General features: G+C 43.3%; 1 protein-coding gene across 1 annotated transcript; it reads left to right on the top strand.

The window, feature by feature from the left end:
• Positions 1-410: 410 nt before the first annotated feature.
• Positions 411-11133, top strand: LOC112125268 (cytoplasmic dynein 1 heavy chain 1-like; the record flags this gene model as incomplete). The annotated part of the gene is made up of 9 exons (XM_026663220.1): positions 411-501; positions 1060-1233; positions 1452-1707; positions 6281-6467; positions 6670-6941; positions 7044-7271; positions 8371-9447; positions 10113-10292; positions 10984-11133. Coding segments are annotated over 9 exons (2615 nt in total), but the record flags the coding sequence as incomplete, so codon positions are not given.
• Between the last annotated feature and the right edge of the window lie 200 nt (positions 11134-11333).

Below are 11333 nucleotides of genomic sequence, written 5' to 3'. Positions count from 1 at the left end.
CTGTCTTGAGAAGTCATGCATTTCTGGGTTCTAAGTCATGGCTTAGTACAAATGAAAAGATATTTTGGTATGTTCTATCCAACTTTGCTGACAACAAATGAAATCAAGCTGGGTATGATTTTAATTTAGTTGCTTTGGAAATGCTGATTAAAAATCAAAGATTGATTGTACAATTCTCAAGCTAAGTAACAAGGCTTCACCAGTTTATAGATAATATCTCAAACCCCTAAAACTATAACTTTAGCTGTATGGCATGCGGCACTTTGTGTAAAGTTTCAAACCTAAATGAGAGATGGGTACAAATGAGCTCCTGCACGAGTAGGTGTGAGGTAGATGTGGTGGAGAGGGATGGGTTAATAGGCTTTTAAGTGTATGTTAGAGGTTTTTAATATATCAAATTCTGTTTGCAGAGGATGTGAGTGATGAAGAAGAAGAAGAGGAAAAAGAAATCATATCGTATAGCATTAATACTGACATTCATTATGGGCTAAAGTCAAACAGGTGAGTGCAGTCTTACTGAAATCTGATATGAATGTTTTAGGACTAGGAAAAGCTAGTCCTATAAACCTTAGGCCAACGCACATATAGTATATATAGAGTTTATGTAGTGCTTTTGATGTTCAAAGTGCTCTAAAAACATCTAGCTTCACAACAGCGTGCTCTCGCGCTCTCTCTCATATGCTTGCATATTTGTTTCTTGTCATTGTCTAGCCCTAGCACACATTTGTCTCTGTGAAGCTAAAATATTTAAGAAGCAATCTTACACCAGAAAATGGTGTGCTTTCAATTATCATGATTATAGACTTGATTGCTTTTAGTTTTCTGTCAGTCTAAAATGGATTAATATAAAAACCTAATACATTCAGCTACTAGTAATAGTTTTAAAGCATTAGCACAAGTTTTGCTCTCACACTTTCAAAAGTGTATCCAGTAAAGCACGCTAGCATGTAACGTCTGATATACACCACCTAATTTTGTGGTATACTAGAGCTACTGCAATTTACTGTATTCTGGAATTAAATGTCTTATGGTTAACTAACTTTTTTCTTTGCTCCACAGTTTGGCATTCATTAAGCGTACACCAGTGATCGATGCTGACAAACCAGTGTCCTCCCAACTGAGAGTGCTTACTCTTAGTGAAGATTCTCCTTATGAAACATTACATTCTTTCATTAGCAATGCTGTTGCTCCCTTTTTTAAGTCCTTTATCAGAGAGTCTGGCAAAGCAGACAGGTAATTCTGTTAAATGCAAATAATAAATTTTCAGTACTAATGAAAAATGGATCAAAAAGAATGTGGGGCTGAGGTAAATAGGATTTGAAACACCTCATTTCCTGTTAAAATTAACTTAAAGCTGTTGGGGATGTAATTCAAGTTACATGAACCCAAGTGCATGCAATTTATGTATGCCATTGGTCTAGCTTTTCATTTGATGATGTTTTTTCCCCCAGGGATGGTGATAAAATGGCTCCATCAGTTGAGAAAAAAATTGCAGAACTTGAAATGGGACTGCTGCATTTGCAGCAGAATATTGAAATTCCAGAGATCAGTTTGCCAATTCATCCAATTATTACTAATGTTGCCAAGCAATGTTATGAGCGTGGAGAAAAGCCAAAGGTTACTGACTTTGGTGACAAGGTTGAGGACCCAACTTTTCTCAACCAGCTACAGTCTGGAGTTAACCGATGGATTAGAGAAATACAAAAGGTAAAATTGCAGAACTAAATGTCAGACTACATGGTAGAAACTCCTGTGTCATTCTTTAAGGGTGTGAAAGCCTCCTCTTTTGCTGTTGGCCTATTAACTGTGTTGTAAAATCTTACTCTATGCAGGAAACTCTAAACATAGGGCCAGATTCTCAGACAGTGTAAATTGAGCTACACCAGTGTACAGCTAAGAACCTGGCTCAGGTTCTTTGCCTTCAAGAAAATTGTTACTAATAAAATGCTGGCTAATTTTGTGTCTTTCCATTCAGGTAGTAAAAAATGACTGAAATTTTAAAAAAACTTTGAAGGGACTGATGCAGAAGGCTGGTACTGAGTAGAGCAGGTCTGGGAAAATGTTTGTTACTAGCATGTATAAAAGTTCTTCCCCACAGTGGCTCCCATGCTTTGCTTTGGTGAGGGTGGCAGCTTACTTTGCATTTCCATAGTGTTACTCCCCCAGTAACTCAACTCTGCTCCAAGTAAAGTTCTGAACTGTCAGAGTCACCAGGCAATGCTCTGGAACTACTCCATACGAAGCCAGTCAGGACTCTGGGGGAGCCTCCTCTCTGTGAGCATACTGTCTCCAGGGCAAGAAGCTTACACAGCTTCGACCTTCCTGGGTCTGACCTCAGAGCATTCAGCATCCCCTTCCACACCGTGCGCTTCCCACAGCGAGTCCGCACAGGCGGGGCTCCTGGGGAAGCCAGAGGGCCCTGCACCCCAACTCCGCAGTCAGACATGACTCTCAGCTAGCCGGTAAAACAGGAGGTTTATTAGACTACAGGAACACGGTCTAAAACAGAGCTTGTAGGTACAGAGAACAGGACCCCTAAGTCAGGTCCATCTTTGGGCCAGGGAGGCCAGAGCCCCATCTGACCCCCCTCCATTTCCCCAGCCAGCTCCAAACTAAAACTCTCCAGCCCCTCCTCTGGCCTTTGTCTCTTTCCCGGGCCAGGAGGTCACCTGATCTTTGTTCTCCAACACCTTCAGTTGGCACCTTTGCAGAGGAGGGGCCCAGGCCATCAGTTGCCAGGAGACAGGGCGTCGGCCATTCTCTGTGCAGACAGCATCACACTGGCCCTCTAGGACTCTGCGACAATCACACACCCTTATCCCACCACCTAGATACTTAGGAACTGCATAGGGGAAACTGAGGCACACACACAGTATTCAGAGAGAACATTAAGAACATTCCCACTTCGTCACATCTCTTCTCCCCTTTGAGACCAAACTGAGCGGGATCACTTTGGCCGGTGACCTGGGGAAGTTCGAACCCACCAACGTTCCCATGGATGCTCCAGCATCTCTCCCATTCCTTGTTGGGAGTTACACCAGGCCCTTCCAGTTTCACGCCCTCCCATAGGTCAGGTGTGCTCGATGGCACTCGCAGGCCACATGTGGGAAGGCTTATGCGGCCAGTGTCCTTTTGCCACCCTAGTGCCCCTGGGGTTCAAACTGGGATTGGGTCTTCATCCAGTGCTCCAGTCTGAAGGGCTGCGATTTGGGCTCTCTTGGTTAAGAGCCCCCACCTTGACCTTGGTCAGCTCTGGGCTTGGGCAGCCGCTCCTCACCTTGTGGCCCAGGTACGACACCTCTCCCATCCCCACCTTGTGCTTTCCAGCTTTTACTGTGAGTCCTGCCTCCTTGAGGCAGCCCAGCACCCTCAGCTTCTCCGAGGTGGGATCCTTCTGCAGCTCGGTCTGGAATTCAGCTGCTGGGGAAGGGAGTGGGACCTGTTCCCTCTCACTGGCTGGGCCTGGGATCACAGCCCCACTGAGCCCTGTCCCTGGTAGCTCCCTCCCTGCCGTGGAATCACTTCCAGCAGCACGTCTGGACAAGGCAAACTTGGTTGGCAGTCAATCTGCCCTGCCTGTGTGTCCCCTCACTCAGATGGGGTCTCGGCTCCCCCCATGCTCAGCGCTGCCCCTGCTGTCCCAGTGAGGGTAAGCAGCCAGCTCGCTGCTTTGGTCACAGCATCAGAGCCCGTGTGAGCCCCCTCTCCGGTGTGCAGGGGGGGTGGGGAGCATCTCTTTGTCCCACTCAGCCCCAGGGGTCTGGTTACAGGCAGGCAGGTATCCTGAGCCCTGGAGCTCCACCTCCCTGCCAGCCAGGTCATATGCATTTTCACTGACCATTTCCCTCCTAGCCAATTGTTTCCCTGGATTCAAATTCAAATCCTCAGCCGTTACAGGAGCAGGGCCTGGATCCTGTCCCAAAGAGACACAGTCATCCCCCAACAGGGCCTCACAGCCGATATCTTGGAGAACCCCAAATACCAGCCAGCCCAACCCCTCCTGTGTCTGCACAGGGATCTGGGCCATAGGCAGGGCGAGGGGCTTCATCCCTGGGACCTTCACCCACACCACACAACCCTTCAGCATCTGGTGGGGCTGCACCACCTGGGGCCTGACAACAGTTCTCTGTCCCAGGGTCTCGCCACCCCAGAAATGTCTTCCCCATTGACCATCACCTTCCGCTTCCACTGGGGGTCCAAGGGAGCCCAGGAGACTCCACGCAGACATATAGGTTGGGGTCAGGAATGGAAGCCTGTCCACCACCCCACCCTTCTGGCTGATGGTGTCTATGGCCTTGGGACCCAGCAAGGGAGCTAGATACCAGGGTTTTTCTGCAGGGCCCCCCTCGTTCAAATCACCAGCCCGCTTGAAGGCAGTAAGGTGGGCATCCACATCCCCCCGCTCCTTAACCAGGGGCAGCAATTTAGTATTGAGGTTCCCTGCAGAACTGGCACCCCAGGGTCTATCCCCACTCACCCCTGGGAAGTCCCTTATGCCTCTCCGCTCCACCACCGCCAGTTCATGCTGCTTCTGCTTCTCCTGCAGGTGTTTCTCAGGCTCTTGCTGTCTCTCATGGTCCTCTTGCTCCTTCGGACTCAGCTCTAGTCCCATCTGTGTCCGACCCCCTGATGGGGAACCTGATCGTGAAGTTTTAAGATTAAGGGGTTTTCCACTAGGAGGGGAGGGGTAATGTAATGTAATTCCTCTGGTTATCAACCCTTTGAAGCCACATCCCTGTCCCCAGATATAGTTCAAACCGGATTCTTGAGAGCCTAGCAAAGAGAAGACATTTGGATGAATAGTGTGAGTTCACATTGGCCCAGGATGACTTCCTGATCCAGCTAGCGGACAGGACCTCGGTCCATGAGGGCCCCAGTCCTTAAGGAAGGCTTGGAAGAACTTGCTTACCAAGTCCCCAAGAGGCTGTGTGCTGGTTCTGAGAGAAGCTGTGATGAGCTGATAACCAGATCGACTCCCCTAGGTTGTGCAGGGGTTGAAGGACTGTTTCTGACAGAGTCCGTGTTAGGGTTTAGGTTCCTCATAAGCTTTTTAGTACTTTATTTTTAAGTGGTTTCTCGCCAGGGATTTTTGCCTAAAGAGTGAAGTAAGCTTGCTTAGACCTGTGTGGTACTATGTATTGATAATCACCGTGTTATCAGTCTGTGAAGAGAAAGCAAGCAGGTGTCCTTGGCAACCTGTCTGTGCTGGGAAATAAACAGTGAAGGCAGGGAACTTGGTAGCCTGGGACTACCTGAGTTAAAAGAAGGAGCCACTGACTCCCTTGCCTGAGTTGGCTCACTTCTCTGGGCACAATACCTATCTGCCAAGAGGGAGTGGAGTTTTTCTAGTTGTGGTGAAGATAAATTTTGAAGAGGCTACTGTACAGTGACACTTAGTTAACTTGAAATATATGTGTCAAGTCTTGATTTTTTTTTTTTTTTTTTTTAGTGCTAGAAATAATTTGTAGATGGATGCTATAATTGAGACAGACATAAGCAACGCTGGCTGCTCTATCCTTAAGGTATAAGTTTGCAATACATTAAGATTTCATAGGATGCATGTACACCACTTGGTGCAACACACACAGGCATAAACTAAATAAGGATGAAATAGTGGCTATTTACTTTCTCATGTCCAAATTGTCACTGTTCCTGCATGGATAATCTGAGGCAAAGGATGAGGCCACAGCTTCCTTCTTTCATTTTATTGCCGGCTCCTGCAGTCATTGGATTCTGGGACTGATTTAGTACACCCAGCAGGTTCCCCAAAGAGCATGGCTTATGTTGGGTCTTTGGTCAGTGCCCTTCTGCATAACTCATGGTGACTAAAACCAAATGAAGATAAGGTACCAACTACACTTGTTTTGTTTTTTAAAGCAACCACAACTCCTATGTCTAAATGAGTTCAGTCTACCCCAAGTAGATACGGGATTCCTTCCACTTGGCAATGGTAACAACAGCTTTGCACCTTCTACAGTGTACCTCCAGAAGCCTAAAGAAATATGTTTGCTCACCTTTGAAAACACTTTAATTTGGCTCTTTTTATCCTAGGAACATTTTTGTAACTTACACCTTTTGTGTACAGCTGCTGCATGCAACGTCCACTATTACAGTTGTTGGTGAATTGCTTGCAGTGGGCTAGTGTAGACTAGATCTTTCCATTTTGGCATGTTGAACTATTAAAGTTGTGTGGAGGCAGTTTTTTAATAGAAGTGCAAAACAATTAACAGTTACATAACAAAAGCATGTCACTTTCTTCAACATTTCATTTGTGTTTAAGGTGACCAAACTGGATCGAGATCCTGCGTCAGGCACGGCTTTACAGGAAATTAGTTTCTGGCTGAACTTGGAACGTGCTCTGTACCGCATTCAGGAGAAGCGTGAAAGCCCAGAAGTCCTCCTGACGCTAGATATCTTGAAACATGGCAAACGTTTTCATGCTACTGTCAGCTTTGACACGGACACAGGTAAGAAATTGCAATGTGCTGTAGATTAATGAGCAGGTTCTGTGGAAGTTTAGCTCTTGTGATATAGTTACACTAGTTAAACGTCAACATCGCAATCAAAAAGCTTCACCTTGTATGAAGTGAAAAATATTGTCTTTCAACTGGCCAGATGGAATTGACACAATGAAGTCAATTAAATTTAACTCTCTTGTATTGTCTTTAGGTCTAAAACAGGCACTGGAAACTGTAAATGACTACAATCCACTGATGAAAGACTTTCCTTTGAATGACTTGTTGTCTGCTACTGAACTGGACAAAATAAGACAGGCACTTGTGGCAATATTCACCCATCTGAGAAAAATCAGAAATACAAAGTACCCCATTCAAAGGGCACTGCGTCTAGTGGAAGCCATTTCAAGAGACCTGAGTTCTCAGCTACTTAAAGTATTGGGAACCAGAAAACTGATGCATGTTGCCTATGAAGAGTTTGAAAAGGTACGTCTAGGGTGTCAAAGGCGGTAATCGTGAACGTAACACACTGAATGCAAATATGAGAGCATGTCGTTTGAGAGTCAAACAAGTTTCTTAAACTTTCAGGTTATGGTTGCATGTTTTGAAGTCTTCCATACTTGGGATGATGAATATGAAAAACTACAAGTGTTGCTGAGAGACATTGTGAAGAGAAAGAGAGAAGAGAATCTGAAGATGGTGTGGCGTATCAATCCTGCTCACAGGAAACTGCAAGCTCGTCTTGATCAAATGAGGAAGTTCAGGCGCCAGCATGAGCAGCTGAGAGCAGTTATTGTGAGAGTCTTAAGACCTCAGGTAGAGTTCCACTCCTTTCGAATTAGGGGAACTGCCTATACATCTGGTAAAGATATAGCAGTTTCCCATCTCTTTATGAAAGTCTACATGCAGACACAAGCCAGTCACATTACAGTCACTCACAAAAGCAAAAATACTTGTGTTCCCCTGCAAACAGCTGACTAAAGGAACCACAGGTGCAAAACATAACCATTAGGATTTGGGTAGAACTCTTCGAAGCATTCGAAATCCACCATGGAAAGGAATATATAATCACTCGCATAGCTGCGAGCTCCTCTGCTGGATCCGTAGCAAGTTAAACAGTTATTTCAAAGTTTTGATATATGTGACACAGTGGTAAAGACCCATTTTCAGCTACGTTAGAAATGTACCAATACCAATTCAATCTGTAACTTATCACTTTTGTATTCATGCAAACAGCAATGCTTTTTTCTTTATAATCTCTCTTCAAATGGAAAAAGAATCTAGGGATTTATTTTCAGGCCTTGAGGGCATGTTTTTAAATAAATAATCTTTAGTTTTCCAAACGGAGCAGTCCTCTTAAATTATTCAGTGTTTATACCCTGACAGTAGTGAAAGATAGTTAATCATTTTCAGTTTGCTTGCAGACATTAATGAGAAGAATGGTATTACATTCTTCCATGTTTTGCTAGTAATAAGGCTAAAGTGTACATACACTAATATATGTCCTACTTAACTCCATGAATAAAAGCACGCTAATGCTGGCCTGTTTTTCCATGTGATGGAAAAAATGGATACTGCATACAATAACTTGCTTTAAGTTTGGATCCCTTGATTTTTGAATATGGCAAATAACTACAGTACAAGTTTAAAGCGGAGAATCTCTCATTATTGCTAAACATTGTGCAGCATAAGGTATACTCTCCTCGTCTCATTTGCAGACTAATACCCTACCAAAACCAAATTAGCACTGTTAGGTTCCAAAGGATTTAGTCAACTGTAACTACAGTGCAAAAAATTAATTGTATGTGTCTTTTTAGTGTGTACATAAAATGCATACTCTCAACATGTGTGTGACAAAGAAACCATTAGATCAGTGAGTCTTGGAGAGTTAACTAAACTATGTGACTTTATGCAGGTCACTGCTGTTGCCCAGCAGAATCAAGGAGATGTACCTGAACCCCAGGATATGAAGGTAGCAGATGTCCTTTTTGATTCTGCAGATGCTAATGCTATTAAAGAAGTAAATCTTGCTTATGAGAATGTTAAAGAAGTAGATGGCTTAGATGTTTCTAAAGAAGGTACAGAAGCCTGGGAGGCAGCAATGAAACGGTATGATGAAAGAATTGATAGGGTTGAAACAAGAATAACTGCTCGTCTACGAGACCAGCTTGGCACAGCAAAGAATGCTAATGAAATGTTCAGGATCTTCTCCAGATTCAATGCTTTGTTTGTCAGACCTCACATTCGGGGTGCTATTCGTGAATATCAAACACAATTGATCCAGCGTGTAAAAGATGATATCGAGTCTCTTCATGACAAATTCAAGGTACAATACCCACAAAGTCAGGCTTGCAAAATGAGTCATGTTCGTGACTTGCCTCCCATGTCTGGGTCTATAATCTGGGCCAAACAGATTGATCAACAGCTCACAGCCTACATGAAGCGTGTTGAAGATGTGCTTGGCAAAGGTTGGGAGAACCATGTTGAAGGTCAGAAGCTGAAGCAGGATGGAGACAGCTTCCGTATGAAGCTCAACACTCAAGAAATATTTGAAGACTGGGCAAAGAAGGTTCAGCAACGCAACCTTGGTGTGTGTGGCCGTATCTTCACTATTGAAAACACTCGTGTTAGAGGCCGAACTGGAAATGTCCTCAAACTAAAAGTCAACTTTCTCCCAGAAATAATTACACTCTCGAAAGAAGTCCGCAACCTTAAGTGGTTTGGATTTCGTGTTCCACTTGCAATTGTCAACAAAGCTCACCAAGCAAACCAGCTCTATCCTTTTGCTATTTCTCTGATTGAAAGTGTCCGTACGTATGAACGTACTTGTGAGAAGGTGGAAGAGCGTAACACTATTTCTCTGCTGATAGCCGGTCTAAAGAAGGAAGTGCAGGCTTTGATTGGAGAAGGTATTGCCCTGGTGTGGGAGTCATACAAACTTGACCCCTATGTACAACGCCTAGCAGAGACTGTCTTCAGCTTCCAAGAAAAGGTTTGTTCTACTGATTATGTTCTTTTTTTCTAAGTGAGACTCTGCACATATCAGTGGCAGTTGAGTTTATTAGCAACAAAATAGTTTAGTTTTGGATTGTATACTATTCAGGACACAGCTGTCTTCCTCTTGGAAAATAAATCTGTGTGAGATCTAAGCAATAGTTGCATAATGTCTTATAGTATTGAAGAAGTCACTGAACAGAGAAACCATTGACAAGATGTATGCTCTCAGATTATTACCTGGTAATGTGGCAAATGTTCTTTTTCAGGGATGGTAGAGAAACCATATCTTATAAAAAATGCTAATTTAGTAAAGTAGCTACTGAAACTTTTCAGTTCATGATTATAACACGAACACACTTTGTATTAATGCTTTATATTCTAGTATAGCATCAGTTACTGAGAAACATGCATGCAGGTTTTTAAAAAGTATCTCCCTTTTAGATTAAGGGAATTAGCCAAATCTTTGTGCTAACTTAGTCTAATTCTGACATCTCCATTATCAGGCAAGTTCCCAGAGACTTCAGTGAATGAAAATAGAGTAATGACTTGCCCCCTCGCAAGAATGGAGGTAGCTCTGTTTGTGAGAGAGGGATGTTTTATCACTTTCACCAACATGGCAGATTGATATCAGCAAAGTACTAACATTAAATTTTCCCTTAGGTGGATGATCTGCTCATTATTGAAGAAAAAATAGACCTGGAAGTTCGATCCTTGGAAACCTGCATGTATGATCATAAGACTTTTTCAGAAATCTTGAACAGAGTTCAAAAAGCTGTGGATGAATTGAATCTTCATTCATATTCCAATTTGCCGATCTGGGTCAATAAATTGGATATGGAGGTAGGTCTTTCACTCAAAGTGAACAGCCTTCAAAGGTGTTAAGTGGCAAAGTAATTTGTCACTAACAACGTGGTCTACCACTCTCAAGTGACACAGAGTAAGAATTTCCAATCTATTTGCCACTTCCTGAATATCTCTACCAAATGCCATTTAGGACATTTGGCAGGCTCTTAGGCAGACAGATAAGAGTGCTTAGCTACCGATGACTGGAATTAATGGATTCCAGGGAAGACTTGCTAGCTCTTCAGCTGACAGGATAATAGCTAAAGGCTTAATGGATGGTTGAATATGGCAGGGTTGGGAACAGGTTCCCCAATGTGTGTGAACATCAGCACCTTAATACAGACAACACTAATCATAATGCTAAGGTGCAGTCTCTTTCTTAGGACAACATGGCAGTAAATCTGACATTTAGGTCCTCTCCTAAAACATAGATTTTAAATACTCTAAACAGTAGTCTAACATGTTGACATAAACTTCCTTTGCTTTAAAAGTGTTTATTTAAAGAAAAAACCCACTCCTGTTCTAAGGTGTAAGGCTGAATTTCCATCCTTTTAAGAGTCCTGCTGTATCTGAAAGTTTCAGGGATTTCTTGACAATGGGGGAATCTTATTGAGAGAACACATGATATAAGTGTCTTTCTGCCAGATTTCTTTGTATTTGTTTTCAATATGGCTTCTTCCTCCCTTAGATTGAACGAATACTAGGAGTTCGTCTACAGGCTGGGCTGAGAGCTTGGACCCAAGTTCTTCTTGGACAAGCTGATGATAAAGCAGAAGTTGACATGGATACAGATGTGCCTCAAGTCAGTCACAAGCCTGGTGGGGAGCCAAAGATCAAAGTAAGTTACATTTGACTGTTACTCATTATGCTTTTTGTTAAAATAAGACAATACAGAATCTTGAGTAGAAATAAAATACTCTTGTGGTACATATTGCTATATAATGTACGTTCTTCAAGTTATGGTCCCGATTTGTATTCCACTGGGGGTTATATGCACACGCCATGCGTGAGAAGCTGGAGCTTTTGAAAGTAGTAGCA

The sequence above is a fragment of the Terrapene carolina genome, unplaced genomic scaffold (assembly GCF_002925995.2).
Source record: "Terrapene carolina triunguis isolate 2854851 unplaced genomic scaffold, T_m_triunguis-2.0 Scaffold32916, whole genome shotgun sequence".
Taxonomy (NCBI): domain Eukaryota; kingdom Metazoa; phylum Chordata; order Testudines; family Emydidae; genus Terrapene; species Terrapene triunguis.
The sequence above is the reverse complement of the archived record's forward strand: the minus strand, read 5'-3'. Positions and strand labels throughout refer to the sequence as shown.